This window comes from Suricata suricatta, chromosome 3 (assembly GCF_006229205.1).
Source record: "Suricata suricatta isolate VVHF042 chromosome 3, meerkat_22Aug2017_6uvM2_HiC, whole genome shotgun sequence".
Classification (NCBI taxonomy): domain Eukaryota; kingdom Metazoa; phylum Chordata; class Mammalia; order Carnivora; family Herpestidae; genus Suricata; species Suricata suricatta.
In genome coordinates this window covers 85,846,643-85,873,479 of record NC_043702.1, presented here as the reverse complement: position 1 = coordinate 85,873,479, position 26,837 = coordinate 85,846,643, and the positions used below count along the sequence as shown (strand labels likewise).

Genomic DNA, 26,837 nt, shown 5'->3' with positions numbered 1-26,837 from the left:
TTCTGCCCTAGGAGGCAATATGACCTTTCTGGCCACTCTTTCTCCTCCACTAGCCACAGAGCTACCATGACAGCCTAGGGCACCTTAATCACTTCCAGTTCTTCTTCCCTCCTTTAAGCAGGGGGAATATGATTCAAGATTTATGTTTAGAGATTAAGGAATAAAGATAAAGCATATGGTAAACAATTAGGTGAGCAAAACCTAAGTTTGAAACAAGGGTGTTTGCAGAATACTTGAGAAAATCCCTAGTGAAAAACAGTGTGACACTTTTCTTTCATTGGTCAGTATAATTTGTCTATATGCCTCTCTTATATACCTGTAGAGAAACCTGGCTATAATTTGGGGCATGACTGTGGTGTTTCTGAGTTTTCTGACCATCATTGTATCTTCATACTATACACCAACACCCTGGTTCCACCAGTATTTCCATCACAAGTCAAACATAATTCTACTTCTTTTGTACATGTGTCATCTTGCCTTAAGGTGAAAGCATACTCTGAGATATGGTGTTAAACTATGCTATACACCTGCTAACTCAACAGATGTTAAACTATGGTTAAACTATGGTGTCTAAAGAAAACAAAATCAGAATATTTGTGTTTCACTTAGACATACTATACCATAAGAAGTTAATCAAAAAATTTTGGTATCATACAGTGATATACTGTGGCTTCTACTGTAGGAAGTGTTTTTCACATAAAATATATATACTATATTTCAATTTTTTAAATGGAAGTGATGCCTTACCAAAAAGTCAATAGAAAGAAGAAACTAATTTTTCAAGCTGAAGTAAATTCATACATGCTTTCTACTTTGCATTTGGCTATATTTTAAAAGACGTCAAGTCATCACTGTTCAAAACAGGCTTCATGCCCATTTTTCCAGACACATTTATATATTGGATTCAGCTAATTTACTCCATTATGGTTTACTTTTTCCCTTAGCAATACCACCTACCATACTTTAACTTCAAACAGAATATTAAAATGCTGTACTTTATTCATATGATACAATTTTGACACTTAAATGTCTATGTAATACTACCTGGAAACCAATGTTTGAATAATTTTTACATGGACTGCTCACTTTTAAGCCTTCTTTCTTTTCTGAACCCAAGTCAGTAAAACGTGGATAACGTATAGGGAGAAACTCATATTTCCAAGTAGTAATAAACATTTCCCAAAAATCAGCTTAACGTTTAAAAAAGTGTATCAGGCGTGCCTGGGTGGCTCAGTCAGTTGAGCATCGGCTTCAGTTCAGGTCATGATCTCATGGTACATGGGTTTGAGCCCCGCATCAGGCTCTGTGCTGACAGCTGACTCAGAGCCTGGAGCCTACTTCCAATTCTGTGTGTCCCTCTTTCTCTGCCCCTCCCCTGCTCATGATCTGTCTCTGTCTCTCAAAATAAATAAATGTTAAAAAAAATTTAAAAACTGTATCAATACTTAATTATAAATTCTGACAAATATCTATTCATGTGACTTAATTAATAGTTAAAGAGAATATTTTTAAGAAGAAGTGAAGGTATGGAGGTAAATAATTGCTACATGTGTCAAACATTTCTTGTTTTGTGAAATAAAATATAAATCTTGTTGTGGGCACTCGGAATTAGGAAATCAAAAATATTTAATGAGCTCCTTCAGTTGAATCAGTGCTGAGCTCATAGTTGCAATAGAAAGAAATGGAAAATCTAAGAGACTTCTGTAGAGAAGAGATGACAGAAATTAGTGACAGATAGACATAGGTGATGAGAAACTACAGAAAATCTAAAGTAAGTTTCAATCTCTTCAGAGCAAAAAGACATGCCATTGTTAGGAAAAGAAGTCAGTAGATTAGGGGTAGAAGAATATGTAAATGTCTATAACAATAGGCATTCAAAAAAAGATTTTCTAAAGGAAAACGGAAATATAAGTAAAGGGATGAAGATGAGACTTTGGATGTAGTGCAGTGACAAAAATAAAAACACCTGAAAATACATTGTAAACAGTAAATACAGCAAGAAAGAGAATGGCATACAAATGTTTATATGAGAAGAGAAATGTGCAAAGGAAGTATAATGAAGAGATTAGATAATGCAGAAAACACCTCAGATTTACAGAAATAACAGAGAAAATAAAGTCTTGAGTGGATAATCAATGGAGAACTACAACAAAGAGAATGCAAATGGTGTGAAATCTGGAAAAAAATGAATTTGGCTATGGATAAATTTTAGTAATTCTGAAAAGAACATAACTTCTTTATTCTAAGAAGTTGAGAAGTAAACATGCAGAGAAAAATAAGTTTAGGTGTTTTTTTGGGGGGGGTCAAATGGCAGAGATCTGATGCTATTTGGAAGCGATAGGAAAGGTTTCATTGAAAGGACTAGTTAAAGATGATAGAAAAGTTACTGCATGAGAAACCTGAGGAAATAAATACCATTAATGTGAAGAAGATTTAAGTAAGAAAGACAACTTTCTCTGAGGTTATACTCACTTATTTTTAAAACATGCACAACATAAATTCACACATCCTATTTTCCGATACCACCACATAATCACTATCACAATTAACCACCAAATTTATTTAAATGTTTTACTATTCACTGAAAACTCCGCCATCTTCGCCCTCCACTGCTGACATTCTTAGGAACTTTATGACACCTGCTGATGACCTTGTGAGCATCTCAGTTCATGGTTCATCTCATCTGTTCCAGGGACCTCCGTCTCTCCTTTGTCTCTGACTTACATAAGCGAGGCCACACACTAATCTTAATTAACACATGAGACAACTCTATTTCTAATTTTACCAATTCTGAAATCACCTCTTAGTTTGCAGAGTTGTCTTGATTATTCATGTCCTTACTCCTTACTCTGACCTTAATCTGCTGCTCTTGGTTTCCTTGATTCCATCATTAACTTCTAGATCTCCGCTCCTGACTGGCCACCAGTGGTTATTTCGTTAGAATCTAACTTTGAATCTGTCACCTCCTGCTCCCTTCTTGGTTCACTTTTTCCTTTTTTTTTTTTTCTTGCTACTTCTAAGCTGCTGAATATTATTACTCAAGGTCATAGAAGCATGCTGATTAGAGGGCCGCCTGGGTGGCTCAGTCGGCTGAGCATCAGACTTCGGCTCAGGTCATGATGTCATAGTCTGTGAGTTTCAGCCCTGCATCGGGCTCCTTACTGACAGCCCAGAGCCTGCCGCCTGCTTCAGATTCTGTGTCTCCCTCTCTCTCTGCCTCTCCCCTGCTCACTCTTTGTCTCTGTCTCTCAAAATAAAAATAAAGACATAAAAAAAATTTTTTAATTAAAAATAAAAAAAGAAGCATACTGACTAGATTCTAGAAATCCATCTCAGCTAACCTCAAGGAGCTTTAAGTCCTTTTGTTCATATTCTATTCACCACAAGTTTCAGCAAAACTTACCTATCCATTTAAAGCTACCAACCTAACTCATACTATCACAGTTATGACTTTCTTGAATTTCACTAATTTAGTTGCTAAAATATATTCTACTCCATATCCTACCTTTTCACTCCATCTCCTAAACTAGAAGGGGGAGAGAAATGCTCCTAATTTAATGTTCTTACTTAAATTTATCTCATCTAATCCTTTCAGTAACTAAAAAGGACATAGGCATTTGAAATCAAGATCTTTCAAAATATCTCAAAGGTGGGAAACATCCAAGCTGGGGTTCCCAACTGCAGTGGACACTTGGTGCTCCACCTAGACACCCTTAGACCTTGTTTTCTAGTCCTCTGTACTCCAGTACAGAGCGCCTCAGCCCCTGTGTCCTTTGCTTCTAACAGTTCTCACAGACACTTTTCTTAAGAGGACCTGTCCTCTTAAGCCACAACTCTTCTTTCACAAGTAGTGCCGAGAGTCAGAAATCTTGGCAGTGTTATGTCTCCCAAAGGTTGCCCCCATTCAATGCTTGGGTGGGAGTTTGAAAGCCAAACTCCCTTGCTTTGAAGTAAGCATTATACTCTGGAGATCCACAAGTTATCAGACTGAGACCTAGGCTTTTGCTCACAGATGACCTTTGGTGGCTTCCCATTTCCTACCCTGCTTCTCTCTCACTTCCTGAACTGAATTCTCATTCCAGGATCTGTTTCTTGGATACCTAATATAATATCCAAATTTTGTCCACCTGCTTCCTGGTTCCCTATTCTTCATGGGAATTACTTCTTCCTTGTGTAACTTCCACCTACACTGCCTGGAATCGTCCTTTCTTTCAGTTTCTTCTCCTCTGCCTCTGAACTTGTAGAGTAACTCCTCACTCCTATACTAAAGAAAACTTCCTCTATACCCTACTGTCTTCTTAACATTTCTATTTTTCCTTCTTTCCCTTCATTGTCCAAGTTCCTGCCACTGTAAACTAAATATGCTAGCTCTACTTACTAATTATCTTTCACTTACTCATTCTTTATATTTAGCTTCTGTCTTTACCAATTTCTGAAAATTGATAAAAATAAATAATATCATCCCCATCATCAATTTCATGTTTTGTTCACTGTCTTAATCTTTCTTAATTTTTTTTAAATGTCTTTATTTTGAGAGACAGAGACAGAGCAGGGGAGGGGCAGAGAGAGAGAGACACAGAATCTGAAGCAGGCTCCAGGCTCTGAGCTGTCAGCACAGAGCCTGATGCAGGGCTCAAACTCACAAACCACAAAATGATGACCTGAGCTGAAGTCAGACGCTTAACCAACTGAGCCACCTAGACTACTTTTTTCCCCATACTCTTTCTTGGGTAATCTCATCCATGACCATGGTTTATTGCAGAGTCTAAACTGTTGGAATAAAACAAAATAACTATATTTATGCAACTCCTGATTCCATTTATGCTCCACTGAATGTCTCTTCTCCAGAATATGCTATCTCAGGAAGAATTCAGGACTTCTAAGACTATTTTAGTTAAAAGAACAAAATAATACTGTTAAAATTTTTTTCCTGTACAAAAGACTATCTTCCTAAACCCAAACTTTTATTTCATATGAATTTTAAAGTTTTCTTCCCTTTCTCTAACTTTGATTGGACTCCTGCTGGGCTGAGGACTTGCAGTGAGAAAGTGACTTGTTTTTTCTTTCCTTTTTATTTACTTCTGTTTTCTCTTTACTTTAGTCTCCCCTTTACAGATTTGCCTCCAGCTCTCTCCATTACTTGGCTTGAGGGTGAAGAAAAAACCCTCCCCCATAACACTCTGTCTCGGATGGTAACTATTCTAAGAATTCCCCAGTTTAAAGAATGTTACAAGTTCAATAAACTCCTCACACTTCTGATCGTTGCCTACGAGGCTTGCGTGGGGTAGGGAGAAGACTCAGGACAGAGGATCTAGGACTATGTAAATTCCGCTTGGTAAACTGGAGAAGATGTCTTCATGGTAATTTCTCTAATATGTGGGGAACTCTAGTGCCTATTTTATGGCCCCATTTATCCCAGCTACATCATGACCTTTGCTTTGCCACTATCAATTCTTTGATTATTCTATTTCTTCTTCATATAATATATTCTCACCCCATCTCAGAAACCTCTCTTCTTCAAGTCTTCTTCTACTACCCTCACTTGGATTACCTATTCTGATTATACGTGATCTCTTTTTTCTTAAAATTCAATGTAACTTTAAAATGGTCTCTTGGAAATTGTGTTAAAATGAGATTAAGATATGAGACTTAGGCTTGAGTCACACTGATCTAGTCTTTTTATGCTTTATCTCACTTACAATATGAGACTGTTATTTTAAATGAAATTTTGAATTTGTTTAGACGAAGTTTAAACAGAAAACTCAGTTGTGAAGAGAAGCAGCATCTTAATTATACTATCATACTTCACAGCGCCCACCGGTGTCTTTCACTATATAGTAAGCAGTCCTATTTCATCAAAATGTGCTGAATTGAAGGCTGAAGAAGAGATGGAGATGTCCTGACATGACCTTGCACAAAGCGTGCTGCACTCGATAGTTTTTTTTAATAAACTGACAGAAAGTAGAGTATATGTGGGTTCCTTTGCCTGATGATCTCAATCATCCTAGAGAGAAGTAAGCATATTTATATGCTAAGATGGAGATATAAAAATATACTTAAGAAAAAGAAGACCTAGGTAACAGCCTGAGGGTGTATACTAGGTTTCAAGTAGCAGATTGGCAAGTAGCAGCAACAAGAGATCTGCTAAACTGAACTGCATCAATGTATCACAGGCCAAGCACAAGACACTCCCTATCATACAAAGGAAGTGCTGGGTTATTACAAATACAAAGGGAAGAAATTCTTTATTAGAAAGAAACTCATTTCCTATGTATCTATGGGATTTCATAACATTCAAATTATATTTGTTCTTGCCATTAGACTATTCACAATATAGCAATTGATCACGTTTTCTCTGTTGGGGCTATAATGATTTATTGTTTGATTATAAATTATAACTTAAAAAGATTTTTTAAATATTTTAGTAGAGTACTTTTTTATTTTCAAGTTTATAAGGGTGATGTGGACATGTTCAATTGAGTCATGTGTTTTGTTCTTAGTATTAAACAAGATCACACCCTCCCTTCATAGCCTTAATATGCAATGGCATATGTCCATGGGCACGTGGTGGTAGGCAAGGGGCTCAACAGTCGATGGAAAAGTCAGATCCAACTCAAAATTATTTTGTAAGCCTCCTCTCCTAATATTTTTCTAGCTTATTCTCTCTTTCACTTATAGTTCTAACCTTTAAATTTTCAGTACAAGTTTATCCTGAAACTGTCAGAACTGCTTTCTTATATGTTTGATATTTTCAGTTATTAATTTCTGTAATGCTTACCACCATAAATGTATATGTGTAATGTGCAGCACACACAAATGCATATACAATGTACCATAGTTTTTGGAGATTAGAAAAACCTAACTGTTCCACATATCAGCTTGATGACAGAGTAGTATTTAAAATAACTACCACAGTTTCTTTATCTGGAGGAAATGGAGGAAATAATACCACTGTAGGCTTTTGTGAACTTTTAAACAGAGTAAAAGGGACCTACTGGCAAATTCTGAGCAAAGATATGACATCTATTTACATCCCAGAAGGATAATTCAGCTACCACATGAAGAACACACTGAAGGAGTACAAGGGTATGAGATGGTAAATACCAGGATCCAATGCTGGCAAAACTTGCCAAAAAAATGTTGGCAAAATGGCTCAGGTTATTGTATAACAATGGAAATTATGAGAAGTACATAAAACATGAATGTATTTTAAGCCAAAGGCAATAGAATTCCTAGTATATTGGATACAGGGTATATGAGAGAGACACCAAAGATCATACTAAGTGTTTTGACCTACGCAACTAAAATAATAGAACTGGCATTGACTAATGGAAAACTCATAATTGTAGAGAAAAATTCAGTTTAGTTTTGAGCTTGTTAAAGATTAGATTTCTGGGGGCACCTAGGTGGCTCAGTCGATTGGCTGACTGACTTCTGCTCAGGTCATGATCTCAGGGTTCGTGAGTTTGGGCCCCAGGTCGAGCTCTGTGCTGACAGCTAGCTCAGAGCCTGGAGCCTGCTTTGGAGTCTGTGTCTCCTTCTGTCTCTGCCCCTCCCTCGTTCATGCTCTGTCTCTGTCTCTCAATAATAAATAAATGTAAAAAAGAATTTAAAAAAAAAAGGATAAGATTTCTGGTGGATCATCTTTAGTTGGCAAACCCCTATAAATTTAAAAGCTAAAGCAATAACAATTTAATGGGTTCTGCATTTGCAACTTGATCAGAGCTCAGCAGCAACAACTCATCCCTTCTTCACATTGATGGTGACGACACCAAGGCTGAGGTGACATAACAGCTAGGGACTAGAATTATTTAAGTTCACTCACTCAACATGTCCAGCAGATGCTTCTGGCTGTCAGCTAGGACCATAGCTAGAGTTCCTGGCACAAACTACACTGGCCCCTGCAAGGGGTTGCTTGGCTTCCTCACAGCAGAGTAACTGGCCTCGAAGAGCTTCCCAAGAGAACTATGTGGGAGTTTTATCTTCCCTCATTATGTGGCCTCAGATTTTACATAGTATCACTTCCATAATAGTCATAGACCCACCCAGAATCAAGCATGTGGAAAAGATCTTCCACTTTTTGGTTTGAAGAGTCAATATCACATTTTAAGTAGGGCATGTGGAATGGCATTATGTGGCATGAGACCACCACAGAAGAGAAAAGCACCAAAGACTGAACCCTCGGGAACCAGCATTAAACTGTCGAAGAGAAAAAGAACTAACAAAGGAGAGTGTGTTGCAATGACTACTGAAGTAGAACAATCAAGAGTACCGGTTTCTGTCTTCCCCATATTGTTTCTTTGCATCCTCGAGATTTGCCTTAGTATTAGAAACTGAGTTTGCCGAGACACTGGTATATACTGTTTGGTCTGGGAACTTACGACACCTCAGGTGATGAAATATAACTTGTCTAAATACGTCAAAATAATCTCTTCCCTTTGGCTATTGACTGTTCTAAGAGTGGGCATGCAACCCATTTCTGATTAAGGGAAAATAAAGGAAGTGACATGAAAACCTTTCTCTTCCCAAATAAAACCATATAATTTGGCAAGGAAAAAGTGTCTTACCTTATCCCCCTCCTACTTAAGTGTAAACATACTCCCTGATGATTTATCAAGCATGGTGTAACACGGGACCATAACATTAAGTGTAAGACAAAATATAACCTAGTAAAGATGACAAATGAAAAGGTAGAAAGAGAAATCCCTGTAGACATTTGCTCTAAAGGTTTACATTTAAGAGCAATTCTTAACCAATGCAATCTTTTCAATGTACACATGGTAATCTTTGCTTGAAGTATAACAAAGTATTGGTGTTATTTCTCTCTCTTATATTAACCTTCTATGTTTCTTTTTTCATCATATAATGTTATGATTTATTTTCATAGCATCTGTCAAGAAAGTGAAGCAAATGATAATATTGAAAAAGAAAACTACACATAACCTATAACAAATAAGTGTTTACTATTTCATGAGAGTCAAACTGAGAGTTTACCTAGATGGCCTCCATCCTAAATCAGTGCTTCCTATGCTGTGTACGGTGTATAATATGCCATGGTCCACTTTTCTACCATTCCAAAGGAAGAGGAGTTCTATTAACATAAAAATATCCACTCTTTCAACACAAAAGACTCTGAAGCCAAATCATACTAGCAGTGAAAGAAACACAGTGGTGTGAAGTTATAAAGTTTTATAATAGGACTACTTCTATATTATTGCTTAAGAGAAAAGCAGTTATCAGCAACTTATTCTTTACCAGCTGCTATACTAAACCCTAGGGATAGAGAAATAGATCAAACACACATGACTATTCTCCTTATAGCACATTAAAGAATAAAGACATTATCAGTCCACTGAAAAAAGTAAAGCTACTAAGCAAATAAATATAAGCAAATAAGCAAATATTAATGCACAAAATTTTTAAAAACTAATGAAAATACTAGGTATTTTGCTGTCATAGAACAGAATGATATAATCTGTTTAAAAGCCAGGGAGGGACAAATAAAATTTAGCAAAGTAAAAGTAGGAAAGAAACCATTGTCAATAAAGGAGAGAGGTTATTCAAAGCTAGAAGTACAAGAGGACAGGAAATATCTGAACATATTTTAAGAACTATGTAGTTCAAACAGAGATTGATTGTGATACCAAAGAGGCAGTAGCAGGAGTTTGAGACTGAATATTTATATAAGGCCTGATGAGAAAAGATCACAACAGAAATTCTGAACTTTTCACAAAAGTCAATGGGAATCCCTTGAAATGATTTATGCAAGATTTATATTAAAAGACAAAAAATGTCACTCTGCCTTTAATGTTAGGAGATCAATTGTATAGTCACTGCAGTGGTATATGTTTAAGATAAGAACAGGTTTAATTAGAGTGAAAGCAAAAAATGGAAAGTTGTAGATTGATAATATTTAGGAAGAACATATTAACAGAACTTGATGGCAGATTGAATTCATTTCCATTTCAGATATGCACAAGTCGAGTGCCTATGAAATATCCAAACGGAAAAATAGAGAGGTTGAAAAGGCAGTTAGGCAAATTTATCTGGAACTCCAGGTGAAAAAATAATACAATGCTTGGAATTAACATGTGTGGCAATCACAGACTTGTAAATGGAAGCTGAAGTTTTAGAAATATTGAAGGATGAGGTTGGCAATCATTCATTTGGCAAATAATTGAGTACCTGTTTTTCAAACAGTTGTAGGTCAGAACTTTAAATTGAAAATCTAGAAACATGTTGGTATACTTATTTGGATTTGCACATACATTAAAGAACCATATACTAAGTATGATCCCATCCAATATGTACTAAAATATATACTACAGAGTGAAAATAAACTTTTCTTTTGCTTAGGTAAGTTACTGAGTTTTGTTTCAAACATTGTAACTAAAAATAAATATTAATATGGACACATGGATTTTTTAAGTGAAACTTACAAAACCTTACTTAAAACTCAAGATAGATGTAAAGCTTAAAATTACCCTTTCTCTGGATGCACAGCTATAGATCTTGGTTGATCCAGGCCTTGGGAAATAATTACATAACGGAAAGAGCCATTGAGTCTTGCAACTTCAATTAAGTTGAAACCATGGTCTGTCCAATATATGTTACCTAGGAGAAATACAGATGTGTTTATAATATAGTTGTGAGAAAGGAAACGATTTATTAGTTACAGCTAAAATTAACTTTCGGAGCATTCACATAACTATCAAGAAATCATTTACTTCCTATATTTATTTTATGTGTGCATTTCCTAAACAGAAAGCTGTAAATAAACTAAAATGCAAATATTTTCTAATCTCACATCTGTGGTTTAAACCATATAATGATACATTTAGGTGTTAAAAATAAGTTGAAATTTCTCTCACCTAAAGAAGGGATCTATTTTAACTTCTACTGACTCCAGGCAAAAGAGAACTTCTAACATTCTTGTTTACCTGCCTCATAGTTCTCAGGAGATTTGGGCAAAGTTAACACTACATAATCTACCTCTGCATGAAAACACTTGTCTAAAGACTCAAAAGCATTAGAAAGAATGAAGCCAAGAGCAAAAAAAAAAAAAAAGACTATTTATCCCTGTGGCTAGAAGTACCAAAAAAAAAGTGTTATGAGTTGAAAACAATTTTTATGAAGGAGATTGAGACCCTAACAAAATAGGTGTGAAATGAAAACAGAAAAAGCCATGGATTATACCAGCAATCCAGTCAATCGCTATCCCCTCCACTCTTCCCAAGCCATTGGTAATGATATCTTCTTTCCAAGTCTGATCTCTTTTAGCTCGGCTAATTTTATTGAAGCCCATGTCTGTCCAGTAGATGGTATCGTTTTCTATGGGTAAGACAGAAAGAAAAAAAACAAAAAACAAAAAAACATACACATACACTATAAAAGGTATCAATTATATTGATACATGTATTAGGATCACATCACATTAGTATCTTGGATATACTACATGTATAAATAGTTTTCACGAAATTTATTAACACAAATAGTAAGAAATATATTGAAACAACATGAAAGAACCTACTCAAATGGATTTTTTAAAGTGCTTTTGAAATTTATATGGAAATGACTTATCATATCCTTTATTACTTTTTCTTCACTTTCCTATTCATTTTAACTCAATAAATATTTTTCCCACATTATTTTGCAATCTTGATATCAAACCATACTATTTTGGAACACAGTTTTTGTCTTCACACCCATACCCATACTTGTGTCTGAGTCCTCTAAATATAAAAAAAATAATAATACTGGAGACAATCAGCAAAGTCTCTAAGTAGAGAGAGAATGGAAAGAAACATAAGGGTATTTCAACTACATCAAGAGTGTTTTAAACATAAGGTCATTCAAAATGTATAATTCCTTAAAAATATTCTAGCATCCAATTATTCCTTCTGAGGAGCTAGTTTCCCAAATGTCAACTGCAAACCCCTTACATTACTTTTCAAATTCTCATTGGACAAATGGGCTTAAGCATACTTGAAAAATGGCTCTAGGCTATCATAGAGTCTTTAAATAACAGTGCCTTTTGAATATTTGAATGAAAAATGTGTCTAAAGATTATAAATGAAATATATTATATGTGCATGCATATGCATAAAGGGTAGCAATTATAGACCAATGATTTTAAATATAGCCACCAGAAAGACACTGGGGACAAATCATTAAATAATAAATTTGCCACCAACTAAGTAAGTTTTTGTGTTGTGACCTACGTGGCCATTTGAAGAACAAATCCTTTAAGACCAATATAATTTCCCTCTGGCACAGTGACAGACTATGGAAATAAAGAAAAAGCAATTAGTATAATAAAGCCATTTATCAGTAAGTTTTGAGATTCTGTTTCTAACAGAATATAGTCTAAATTCTTCACCTAATTGGAAAAGATTCCAAACCCCCTTGTTCTCAAGAATGGTCAAGTCAAATACCTAATTGTTTGAAGTAGAGCAGATACCATTTTGAAATATACATATGGAAAGCAAGAATTTGTTTGATTTTTTTCTAATTTTGTGAAAGTATTAGTTAATGTGATTTCATTTTGAAAGATTGAATCAATCAACAATAAGCATTATTTTTGCATGTTTACTAAGCATTATACCTAATCCAAATGTCTTCCACTAATGTTAGATACATATATCTAACTGCTCACTTTGTTTCCCCACTGGTAGGTAGAGAGGGCAGTCTGGTACACAACAGACAAATTCTGGATTTCTACCTGAATCACCTCGTCTTACAATCTTCCACACAGCAACTCCGCATGCCACAATGGTATGATAGATGGCATTTCCATCCTTTGTTTCTTGGGCTAAAAACCTCATATTATCCTTGATTACTTTTTCTCAAACTTCACATCTAATTCACCACCCAAATACTCTCATATACAATCTATTACCCATTATTTTTGGCTCTTCTATTCTTCTTTCAAATCATATCCATCATCCAACCACCTCTCACACGCTCTACTACTGGTAGTGTAATCCAAACTATTATTAACTCTTGCCTGAAGTACAGTTAACTCTTGAACAACCTGAGTTTGAACTGTGTGGGTCTAATTATATGTGAATTTATTTCTGTAGATATATTGAACAATATTGATATAGTCACCAACACACAAATTATCTTATAAACAGATAATATAAACTCACAGCATCAATAAATTCAGTACTTTCTGTACTGTAAATGTATTTGTCTTACATTTTTCCTAATAACTTTTTCTTTTTCTACCTACCTTTATTGTAAGAATATAATATATAATACTTAGAACATATATACAAAATATGTGTTAATTATTTATGTTGGTATGGTTTCTAAACAATAGTAAGTTATTAGTAGTTAAGTATTGGGGGAGTCAAAAGTTATATGCAGGTTTTTAATTGCACAGGGTGAGTCAACCCCTTTATCGTCCAAGGTCAAATATATCGCAAATAGGTTCCTAACTTATTGCTCAGCTTCACGTTTGCCTCAGTCCTTTCTCTACTTAGGGGCCATTGTTACCCTTTGAAAAGGTAGACAATATCATTCCTCTCCCTTCCACTCAAACTCTAATCATTTGCCATCTCATCCAAGGTAAAATTAATATTCCTTCCCATGACTTTCATGATCTACACGTACCCTTAGACCCTCTCTCACCTGACATCCTTCCACTTTCCCTCTCACTTATCATCCCTGGTAAATCAGACCTTCCTCTTCCTAACACAAACCAAATTCTATCAGTCTAAGATTCTTTACATTACTTGTTTTTTCTGTTTGGAAGCACTTTCCTCAGATAGCTACACAGCCCTGTCTTAGCTTAGCCCTTCTTACTGAAACTTTCCATGACAACTCTAGAAAAAGTTATTTCTTGGGCATGTTCTAACCCCCTTACCAAACATATTTTTTGTCCTTAGCATTTATTACTGTCAAACCCATTATATATTGGTTCGTTTCTTTAGTGTCTGTTTTATCTCACAGAAATGTAATCTTTGTGAGGGCTGGTGCTTTATTTTGTTCACTGCTTTATCCCTAGGACTTAGAGTAGAACCTGACACAGAGTAAGGCCAAAGTAAACATTTGGCAAATAAATGAATGTGATGTGCTATACAAAGACTGTCTGGAAGGAGATATAAGGAAGACACTCTTACCATAATTCACTTTATATGCTCAATAAGAAGGATGTATGCACATGAAAAAAAATTAAAAATTCACAATAGGGTAGCATGAGCAACATATAAGTAGAAAAGACAAGTAATTTTACAAGATCCAAGAAAGATATTCACAACAATCTTCACAAGTATATTGTACGTGAATCTTACTTTTTAAAAACTATTTTTAGTGTTTATTTTTGAGAGACAGAGAGAGACAGATCATGAGCAGGGGAGGGGCAGAGACAGAGGGAGACACAGAATTTGAAGCAGGCTCTAGGCTCTGAGCTGTCAGCACAGAGCTGGATGTAGAGCTTGAACCCACGAACCGGGAGATCATGACCTGAGTCTAAGTCAGACGCTTAACCAACTGTGCCACCCCGGTGCCCCTGAATCTTATTTGTATTACTCTCTAATAGCTCTGCAAGCCTGCAAAATCCTACTCTGCTAGGGAACTGGGAAGGGCTGTCCCTGCATGGCCTCTGTTCTCAGGGCCCCTGGGAACGGGAATGTGGGACTTATTGGAGTCCCAGGAGGGCATGCAAAACGGACTCTTCCTGGTCACTGGCCAAGTACGTCAGGACACTGCACCAGAGATGCAGTGACTTCCTGGTTATCAGTCAAGTGATTGCTGGGGAATGGGAGGAACTGTCCCTAGGAACATAGGACTCAATGAGTTCCCGGGAGAACGTGCAGGACAGAGCCTTCCTGGCCACCAGCCAAGTGCATCAGTAACCGTGCACAACTACAAGCTGTTCCTGTTCTGCCCTTTCCTTATCCGCACCTATTGTTCTGGTTAAAACATTTACTCCATGCTTGTAAGGAGGGTATAAAATAAGATTCTGTGCCTAATAAAGTTTGCCATTAGCCCTCAGCTCTTGGTGCGTCTCCACTGCTCTCAGAGATGTCCACATTTCCATTGCTTTCTGGGAATGTCCACGTTTCCATTAAGTGTTGGGTAACGTCCTGTTTCCTTTGGCCATCAGCCTTTGGGAACAGCACTGCATCGTTCGTCGTCCCCCCAGGACCCCTCCTCATGAAGGAGAATCTGCCACACTACTTCATATAGCCAGGGAACATTCTTTCTTACATATACCACTACATCCTGCATATACTTTTATTGTTATATTGAGCTGAAATTGGGGCTAGGGTAGGGAATGCCACTGACCCAGCTTTTACCAATGTAGTCACAATGTGCAGTAGCCACTTCATAAATATTCATTTTGTCAACAATAAATTAATGTGTAATGCCGAAGCTGTCTCTGAATGGTCAAGTCCCCTTATCAAAGCACTGAGGAACTGAGAAGTTTCTTTGTATTATTTCTATTAAGTATATTTGGGAGATCAGTGAGCAACTCAATCATGTGGTGATACGGTAAAAAGGATTGAAAGGACAGAGGAATTAAATCAATCATTCATATCCAAATCCCTTTCTTATCAATTTTTCCACATATATACTGCATACCTACACACTCTAAATTAAATAAGTTCACTAATATATAAGAATATATTTTCAAGGGGCATGTGGGTAGCTCAGTTGGTTAGGTGTGCAACTTCAGCTCAGGTCATGATCTCCTGGTTCGTGGGTTCAAGCCCTGCATCGGGCTCTGTGCTGACAGCTCAGAGCCTAGAGCCTGCTTCAAATTCTGTTTATCCCTTTCCCTCTCTGTCCCTCCCCTGCTTGTTCTCTGTGTCTATCTCTCTCAAGAATAAATAAGCATTAAACAAAAAGTAAAAAATATATATATTTTTAAATATCTGGGAATGTCTATAAACTAAATGTAAATTATGTCAAGAATGTTTTAATTAGGAATAAAATCAGGCTGAAAGATAAAATTTTACAAAAAAAACTGTTAAACACAAAACAGAAATACCTACAAATATAGAAAGAAAGAAAAAATTATCATAACTATCCTGACACTTATTCCAAAATAAGATAGTTTTTTAACTTTAATTATGCTTATTCAACAGATGACCCAAAGAATATTTAGTATGTGCTAAATAATATTGTAGGCTTAGGAATGTGGTGGGGAATGTGATGGACAATCCTTTTAAATCTAGAGTTGAATTAAAAATAAACTATCATAAGACACGTGATAATTGGTAATGCTTAAAATAATCAGAAAACTAGAAAACTGAATTTGTAATTTAAGGTAATAACAATTATAATTAGCTCCCCACAGATATAATAAGACACATAAAATATTTAGTAACTATTTTCAAGGATTACATACAGAGAGATAGGAGGCCAGCTATTGGGCCCTGTAACTAGTCAGAATTAAAAGAAAAGCCACATGTGGTCAGGGACGCAAAGTGCCGCAGCCACTCTTAAAAACAGTATGGAAGTTCCTCAAAAAACAAAATAAAACAAAACAAAAAAACTACCGTGTAACCCAGCAATTGCACTAATAGGTATTTATCTAAGGGACACAGGTGTGGTTTCACAGGGGCACTTTGTACCTCAATGCTTAGAGAAGAACTATCAATAATAGCCGAAGAATGGAAAGGGCCCAAATGTCCACCAATAAATGAATGAAGATAGAAGATGTGATTCACACACACACACACACACACACACACACACACACACACACACACACACACGCACACAATGGAGTATTAATTTGGCAATCAAAAATAATGAAATCTTTCCATTTGCAACTATGTGGATGGGACCAGGGTGTTAGACATATCATTCTATGAATCACTGGAATCTACTATTGAAATCATTATTATACTATATGCTAACTAACTTGGTTAAAAATTTATAAAGCCAGCTATGGTTGTAATGGTATTTGTCTATAAAACAGGGAACAGGCCTACTGACAAGGAGAAAAATTAAACTTTTTCAGTTAAGCTGAAGAGCTAACCACCTACAGAATTTGGTTTTGCACAGTCCTGCTGGAAAATAGGAAACAAGAAATACAAGTCTCTTAAAATCCTTTCACCCTTAGGTATCTATTTATTAGAATTAATTAACAAACACTTATTGATCATCTATTGTAAATACACCAGTCTCCATGTTATCTTAGGCTGCTGAGTCCTTCCTAGAAAATTTAAAGTCCTTTTGACCCACCTAAATTTACATGCTATTTCAGAAAACATCACACCTGCATAAAAAAAGCCAACCAGATAAAATAAAATGTATAAAGTTGCTCTGCTTCTCTCTCCTAATGAAATAATTAACAGCACATTAGGAAGATAGGAGACCCCAGTGTAAGGAGTCTAGGGCTGGAGTCTTAGCATTTATCACTGCTCTCCTGCTAACTGTGAGACTTCCATGAAATTAGTTTGTCTCTCCTGGCCTTGGTTTCCTGTTATATGAATATAATACAGAAATAGAAAGAGATATACAGATATAAGTAAAAGAAGGTAACATTTAGATAACTTTAGGGTTTCTTTCAACTCTGATATTTTACTGTTAAGATTTAGTTTTTCAATTTCACTTAAAGGGAATACAGTATCTCAAAGTTCTGTCCAATCTGAACTGTTATATAGATCTTCCTTTTTTCCTCTGTATTTTTTTTTCTCATTTTAACTGGCTCCATTGTCTGGAGCTGAAAAGAATAAAGCACATGATTTTTCCAAGAATTTGCTACTAATGGTTATTAAGCCATTTAATTTTTCAACCACAGACCTTTACATTTATACTATTAAATGCTACCGTGTTACATTTGATCAGGGATTCTGCCAGTTGACATTTAAAAAGAATCATGTTAGCCAATGGCTCCTTTTTGTGATATTCACAAATTTGATAAGTAGGTTTTCTACATCTTTATTCAAGGCAATAATAAATACATTGAACTGGACCGAAAATATACTTTTGACATACTACTTTTTACAGTAATTGTGGAACTCCACCATCCCTTCAAATCAGGCTATTCAACTGGGAAGAATGCCTAGTACAGAAGAAGCAAGATTCCTCAAGATTCTCTGCTTTCTAGGACCTGGTCCAACATGCTGATCTACTTTGGCTGATAGTGTTTACCTTGGGAGATATGGGGCAAATGGCTTCAAGTAAGGAATGACTTTAGAATGTTATTAAAAGGTAAAGGCAAGCTTGTTATTTTAGCTTCTTCCTCAATGACTATTTTTTCCCCTGCACTACTGTTGAGTATGTCTGATAGGTAAAAATTTCGGTGAAGCAGTAAATATACTTTTTGGATGGGTCTTTATAAATATTGTAATATATGTGTAAAAGATCTATATTTAGGACATTTATCATACATCACCAGACTTTAGCCTTTTGTTTTGTTGAGAATTCTGAAAGGTAAGGTAAGTATAACAAATACAATCACAACTTTGGTAGAAGTAATTACATCCAACCTTAACTCTAAGAACACCAAAAGACTGTAAACATTATTGGCTCCTATTATAATTGTTGTTATTACTTTGCAAATAAGAGTAATTACTATGGGGATCAAGCAAAAATGTAAAGATGGAAGAAGTGTGAGCATTATTAACCCTGGATTAAAAGGAGCTATAAAGAAAATGAAAGAGAAATGGGTGAAGGAAGGAAGAAGGCAAGAAAGGGAGGATTCTATTTTATCATTGGCAAATCCATACACACCTGCTAATGGGATTTAACAGAGTATATTAGGCATAGGAGAACAGTATGATAAGCTGAGGCATTCTAAAGTAAACTTTTAAAAATATTGTAATTGGTGTTTTAGGGAGACCTTCTTCAATTATTTTTATCAAAATACTGCTGATAAATTAAAACCATTACATATTGCACTATGTAAAAACGTGGCTATATCTTGGATCTAGCACCTACTGTGAGAAAGACTACTGGATGGCACAAAGCTATTGTCATGGTGAAGTTGTAAAACTTAGGAGTTACCCTACAATTAATTTTTTAAAATCTTACTATAAATTTCCTTTGCCTTAAAAACAAAAAACAAAAAAACTCTAGCATAAACAAATCCTTCCTTCTGAAACGATCTGAGTTTGGTCCTCAGATCTGGTGATGTAGATAGATTATAGTACCTAGTTTCTAAGGTAATAATTCAGTGAATGTAGACACAAGCTCAGAATCTGGGTGACCTGTAGGAGACTTACTTTTCCCAGGTTTATACACTAAGAAAATTATATAAATTATACAAATTTATAATTTTATAAATATAATAAATTGTGTAATTTGTATAATTTATATATACTTATAAAATTATATAGGTATTACAGAAAACAAGAATCTTTAGTAATAGGTTCTACTAGTACTTACTTAGAACTCACACAGAACTTGTTAAGAAGGTCAAGTTAAAATACAAAACACAAAGAATTACCTAAGGACAGCTCCAAATTGTGAGTACTAAAATACACCAATTTGTTTAGCTTATTTACCAAATTTCTTTGATTTCATCTTGTTGTACCCATTATATTCTATTCCACACTTTGAAAGCAAAGATATTAGGGGTGCCAGGGTGGCTGTTGGTTAGGTGTCTGACTTCAGCTCAGGTTATGGTCTCACAGTTCATGGGTTTGAGCCCCACAGAGCCTGGAGCTTGTTTCAGATTCTGTGTCTCCCACTCTCTCTTCCCCTCCCCTGCTCATACTCTGTCTCTGTCTCTGTCTCTCTCTCAAAAACAAACATTTAAAAAAAGTTTGTTTGTTTGTTTTTTTTACAAAGACATTAATGCTCAGTTCCAAAAGCATAACTTAGGGGAAATTCTATAAAAAGATGTCCAAATTCCTTTTTTAAAATTTCTTAAAGTTTTTTGAAGCGGGGGGAGGCAGAGAGAGGAGGATAGAGGGAATCTCACAAACCATGAAATACTGACCTGAGCCAAAATTAAGATTTGGACCTTTGGGGCATCTGAGTGGCTCAGTCGGGTTGGGTGTCTGACTTCAGCTCAGGTCATGATCTCATGGTCTGGCGGTTCCAGCCCTGAATCGGGCTCAGTGCTGACGGCTCAGAGCCTGGAGCCTGCCTAAGATTCTGTGTCTCCCTCTCTCTCTGCCCCTCCTCCACTCATTCTCCCTCACGCTCTCTCTCCTTTTCGCTCGCGCTCTCTCTGAAATGTTAATAAACATTAAAAAATATTTTTCAAAAAGTTAGACCCTTAGCCAACAGAGCCACCCAGGCTCCCCACTGTGTCCTGGTTCCTTGATAAACGTCAGGCAGAGGCTCCAGAGAATATGATATCTATGGCAGTTCAATTGTTGTCAGTTAGAGAACTCTTCACTGTTTTATAGGGAAAGCTGCTAGGATGCCGTTAATTTATTTTTAGCTTGTGTTGCTGTATACAAATAAAGATTAGCTGTAAGGAGTCACTATTCAACTCATGGCACTAATGTTTATCCAGAACTTGCACTTTACTTTGTCGGGATCAGAAAGAACACTCTCTCTCACCCTGCCACCCCTCCCACCACCAGCTTTCACTTGGACTTTAATTATTTACTATCAATTTCAGATCAGCTGGTTGCACACACCGTTCCCCCTTCTGAGGTCAGAAATACAAGCCTTCTCCATGGTTTTTACTGTTCTTTACTAGCAGTGGCCTTTGCAGGTAGGCTGAGAAATTTGACTGTTACTCCATTTACAAAGGCTGCCATGCACTTCATTAAATTCTAGCTTAGTTAAGATAATGACTTCCAAACCGATTTTCATTCTAAAACTTTGACACTTATGACTGTTACCTCTAATCTAAACCGGATCTTTTGTTCTTTCAAAAATCACCTTGTAATTTTTGGAAAGAAGAGACTTTCTCATATCACTCCTGCATTTTCCAGTCATCATACATCTCAGTACAATTATTTTGTTCCAGGTCTGTGTCATTTCAACCCAGTTACTGGATTCAGAACTTTTGCCTAATCCACTGTTTAAAATCCCACCCACACATGAAAAGCAAATAATACAACAGAATTTATGGAAGAATGGTATACAGAAATATATTATGACAACATAAAAACTTCAAATGGTAAATTTTGAAAAAAACCTTATTCTAAAAAGTGCTCTGGCCGTACCCACCACTGGGGACTTTTCAGTGGCATTCATACCTCAGCTCCTCCATCTCATCTCAGTTTATCATTTCCTCCCCTTTCAGATTACCCTTGTCTCTAAAAAGAAACCCTCTGTAACTACTGTCCCCAACCTTGGCAGCAAGTTGGTCTTTACACAGTTTAAACTGTGTCAAGTGACTGCCCATTATTAGTATTGCCTCAAGAAGCTTAACACAAAACAAAGCAAAACAAACCCCCGCAAAAAACACCAGAGATACATGCACACCTCAGAGATTTTAAATTGGTTAGTCTAGAGTAGTGTGCTGGTTGAGAATTACTAGTTAACTCATCAAAAGTGTGGATAAGAAGAAAAACACTTATTTAACAGGGTCCAAGATCTTGTGATGGACACTGCTATTGTGAACCGCCACCCCGCCTTCATTACAATCTCACTGCTGTTAATGGCTAAATTCTAAAGGGAATTTCAAAGAGAAAAGAGTGTGAGAACAGCTTGACACCTTCTCCAGAATATCACACTGGGGACTTTTTTTTTCCAGTTGGAAAAGGCCTTTAACTTGGAAAAAATATATATATATGTGCTTTTAAATCTGTTCAGTTGATTCTGATGAGACAAGAGAACTGAAGGGACCCCATTAAAAAGACCCTATTTCTTCCCTTTGCTCTAGCTTCCGTATTAGCTGTGAGTGGCTTGCAGCTGCAACCCACTCCACACATGCCTTGTAACCCAAACAGCATGAGTCCACTGTGTAAGGGACAAAGAGATAATAATATCTTTGTGGAGTCTTCTAGCACAATAGGTAACATTTAAGGAGTGACCAGGTGGGTTGTTATGAACTTTCTCCAAGATCACAGACTCTATACACCTCGATACCAAGACCATTGGGCTTCCGGGAATGAATGGCTTATGAGGGGCACCTGGACCTGGTCTTTGTTCTGACCAGTTCCTGGATGCCTAATTGACAATAAAAACTCCAGACCCCAGAGACTCCCTCCTTTCCATTTTGAATCTCCTGGAAAGTCTGCTCTCTCTGTATCTTCAGTTAACTGTGCTTTCACAAACGCCTACCGACTCACGTTTGATTTTCATCTTGACTGGTCCTGCTGGACCCGCTTTGGGTCCTTGGATCCTGACTACCTGCATCACTGATATGTCACTGGCCCCAGAGTTGCCACAAATCACCACTCTTTAATCTATGCCTGAATCAAGGTAATTCACCAAGCAGCTCAAGGAGATTATTCTGATGAGGGAGCTTGAGGCAGGCTGAGGGGCAAAGTCCAATCTAGCACACACCTACCCCCAAACTCCCAGGTGGGGCAGGCATGATATTCCTTGAACAATCCAGGCTACTCCCAAAACAGGAAAGGAACCCCGCCCCCACCACACACACAAAGATTAAACTAATAAGAGTCTCCACCAAAAAAGGCAAATCCCATCAAGAGCCTATAGTCCAGGAACTTCCTACTGTTTTGATGTTAACGCTTTGCTAGAGGGAAAAGCAACCTTAGATTTTTGGTAGGTAGGCCTCCAGTAACCCATGATCTTTAGCATATGAAAATCCCTTTAGAAACTCCCTCTTCTCTATTCCATAAAACAGTCACCCCCCACACTTACACTGCAGCTGGTACTGCCCAAGGGTTGAATTCCCATACTTTAATAAAATCACCTGTATGCAGAAAAGAGGTCTTCAAGAATTCTTTCTTGGACGTCATTTCAGGACCCTATGAACCCTCATCACCCCAAAACTTCATAAACTTTGAGTGTAGATCCTTCTCCATTCTCAATAAACTGGCTTTTATTGAACTAACTCCTCTACCACAGGTATTTTTTTCTTTGATATTATATAGGCATTATGAGCTTTGAAATTGATCACATTCCTGTCTTTGTACTGGTTCTTAGAAATACGAACTTCCAGCAAACATAGAGAATTTTACAGTGTGCAGTTTATCTCGTTTCATGTTATTTTTTCGCTTATTTTTCTTTTAGCACTCATTCCCTCATACCTTGTTTATCATACTGCCAATCCCATGGTTTTGAGTGTACATGCAATAATTTCTAGAATAAGAGGAGCTATACATTTCCTAACTGATTAAATCATGCATTGTACATATGTGGCTAAGACAATCAAGAAAATTCAAGGCAATGTGAGAAAAATGTTAAATGGTTGTTTTAACATTTGTGTTCCTTCCCTTTTTACAATTTCTATTTTAGTGTCTATTTTATAATGCATCATAATGTTTAATACAATAATAACACTCCTTACAAGTTAGTAATTTATTAACAAAATAAATTTTACAAACACATGCATTTCAAGTGACATCTCTTTTTGTGTCATCCATAGTTATATGATAAAAAAGAAAGGTTTGCTACCCCCACTGTGGCTGCTCCTTTTCCATAGCACCCCGTGCCACCACAGCACAGCAGGTGAAACCACTAGAGCAGACTATGAGTGTTATGGAAATTGAGAGGAAAGCAAGGTCAGTGGAAGGCATCAGGAAAGACTTCAGGCAAGAAGGGAAGCTTCCACGGATCTCTGAAGAGTGGGTAGCATTTGGATTAGCACTTGGAGAAATGCACAATATAGTTTACAGAAACCTAGTTGAGCTAAAGAACCAATTTAATAAATGTGGTCATCTTCATAATCATAGGAGGGATGACCAGAGCATCTCAGGAAGACTGGAGAACAAAAACTGTGAGGACAGCTAGTCGTGAAGCTATCAGATACCTGTGCACAAATAGGAAGTTTTATTTTGTATTCTTTTCCAACTTTGAAAGCATTTCTTTAAACATTTTGCAGGTTAATAAGGACCCAAGTTCTTGATATTTCATATTAAAAGGATTCAATAATAAAGTGCTAATGAATTACATTTGTTTCTTTCACTTCGAGAATGGCAAATCAATACAAACGCTAATGGGCAATTTTCTTACAGCAACAAATCACTAAAGAACTCCATCCTTGTGAGTAAATAAAATAAAATCTGCCAACTTCAAAGGTTTTAGATATCTTAATCCCCTTAAGGTACAATGTTATGAAACCTTAGATAATGTACATTCTCTTTTAAATTACTCTTTTATCAAATAAGAAATACATGCCAGTCTAGCTTTTGTGTCCTGAATACAATTTGCATTAAACATACTTATTATAAAAGCAATTCCATTTTCAGGTTTTGAACTGTTTCCTCTCAGGGTAACAAAAAGAATCTTTCACATTTTCTTAAGCATTCACTGTTTTTTCTCTTCAAAGCAATTGCACCGTGCTGTTTTTCACATGCATTAAGTTAGTTCGCACAGCCCCTGTGTTCCTAATTTTGACTTTCAGGTAGCATATAAGAACCAAAACGTGCTGTCACAATCTCGTCCTCTTCAGATTAGAAAAGGACCAATAGCAGCTCCAAGGAGAAATTGTTTTAATTTATTCTGTTTCAGATTTTCAAAACTAAGCTATAAAATTGAGACAGCATGTTGAATAGATATGTCTTCAGGGGACACCTACTCAGACATTTCTTCAGGAAACTACCAACCCATTTCAGAAAACAATGCCATTTAATTTCACTTTTCTTTTTCAAATAGGGAAAGACAAAACTCTTGTTCCTTAAATCCTTGGTTTCTATATGATGCCTCAAATTAGTAAACCAGACAAAGATGGAGTGTAAACCTTAAAAACAGAGGCTTTTTCAGCAAATATATACATTTTTTTCATCATCACCTCTGGTGAAAAAAATACCTTGCTTCAGAAGCTTACTGAAGAGAGAAATGTAACATACTAACTCAAGGTTTGGATACTCTGTTCTGATTTCCTAAACTGAAAACCTCAGTGGGTCTATGACATGGGTAAATTACTTAATCTTTCTGGTCAGTTTCCCAGTATATAAATAGGTAATAGAGATGATATAAGGATCAAATCTTGGTTAAATTACTTAATGTCTACTATATAATAAATTATGAACTATTAAAATTTAAAAACACAAAGTATGTGATACAATAAAATAAAAGTATACCAATTTGGTAATTTTACATGCTTTTGAAGTTTTTTTAATTTTTAAAAATGTTTATTTTTGAGAGAGAGACAAAGCACAAGTGGGGTGAGGGCAGAGAGAGAGGGGGACCCAGAATCTGAACCAGGCTCCAGGCTCTGATGTCAGCACAGAGCCCAATGTGGCACTCACACTCACAAACCTTGAGATCATGACCTGAGCTAAAGTCAGACACTTAACCAACTGAGCCCCCCTTACCCCTAAATACTCAAATAAGAGAACATGGTTAAACAATTTTGAAATTTTACTGAAAGTATATATTATGCCTGTTTTCTATAACAATACTACACAGGCACTCAATGCTTTTAAAGTTGTTGGGTTTTTTTTTCAAATAACTTATTGTCAAGTTGGTTTCTATGAAACACCCAGAGCTCATCCTCACAAGTACCCTCCATAATACCCATCCAACCCTTCCCCTTTCCCCTTCCCCATTAGCCTTCAGTTTGCTCTCAGTATTCAAGAGTTCCCAGTGATTTGCCTCTCTCCCCTTCCCAACTATTTTCCCCTTTTTCCTCCCCTAAAGTCCATTAAGTTTCTCCTGTTATACTTATGAGTGAAAAAAAATGACCATCTGTCCTTCTCTGCGTGACTTATTTCACTTGGCATAATGCCCTTGAGTTCCATCCACCTTGCCACAAATGGCCAGATTTCATTCTTTCTCATTGCCATGTAGCATTCCATTATATAGATAAACCACATCTTCTTGATCCATTCATCAGTTGATGGACATTTAGGCTCCTTCCATGATTTGACTATTGTTGAAAGTGCCACTATGAACATTGGGGTACATGTGCATCAGCACTAATGTCCCTTGGGTAAATCCTTAGCAGTGTTTTTCTAGGTCATAGGGGACTTCTACTGTTAGATTTTTGAGGAACCTCCACACTGTTTTCCATAGCAGGAGCATCAGTTTATATTCCCACCAGCAGTGTAGGAGGGTGTCTGTTTCTCCATATCCTCGCCAGCATCTATAGTTTCCTGGTTTGTTCATCTTATCTACTCTGACTGGCATGAGGTGATATCTCAGTGTGGTTTTGATTTGTATTTCCTTAATGATGAGTGATGCTGAGCATCATTTCATGTGTCTGTTGGCCATCTGGATGTCCTCTTTGGAGAAGTATCTATTCATGTCTTCTACCCATTTCTTCACTGGATTATTTGTTTTTCAGGTGTGGAGTTTGGGGAGTTCCTTGTAGATTTTGGATACTAGCCCTTTATCTGATATGTCATTTGCAACTATCTTTTCCCATTCTGTCGGTTGCCTATTAGTTTTCTTGATTGTTTCCTTTGCCGTGCAGAAGACTTTGATCTTGATGAGGCCCCAATAGTTCATTTTAGCTCTTGAATCCCTTGCCTTTAGGGATGTGTCAAGTAGGAAATTGCTGCGGTTGAGGTCAAGGAGGCTGTTTCCTGCTTTCTCCTTTAGTGTTTTGATGGTTTCCTGTATCACATTGAGGTCTAGGTATTTTAGGGTTTTTTGTGCAATTGTGAATGGGATCATTTTTTTAATTTCTCTTTCCGTTGCTTCATTATTGGTGTATAAAAATACAAGCAATTTCTGTATATTGATTTTGTACCCTGTGGCTTTGCTGAATTCATGGACCAGTTCTAGTATGCTTCTGGTGGAGTCTACTGGATTTTCCATGTAGAATCTCAGGTCATCTGCAAAAAGTGAAAGTTTTACTTAATCTTTGCCAATTCTGATGCCTTTTATTT

At 36.5% G+C, this 26,837-nt stretch overlaps 1 protein-coding gene across 1 annotated transcript in view; it reads right to left on the bottom strand.

The window, feature by feature from the left end:
* Positions 1 to 26,837, bottom strand: part of LRP1B (LDL receptor related protein 1B) — a 1,807,041-nt gene that overhangs the window by 453,681 nt on the left and 1,326,523 nt on the right. The window contains exons 36-37 of the mRNA XM_029933319.1: positions 11,197 to 11,331; positions 10,485 to 10,614 (exon numbers count right to left, since the gene is read on the bottom strand). Coding sequence (XP_029789179.1) covers positions 10,485 to 10,614; positions 11,197 to 11,331 — 265 coding nt within the window. The remainder of the gene's footprint in view (positions 1 to 10,484; positions 10,615 to 11,196; positions 11,332 to 26,837) is intronic.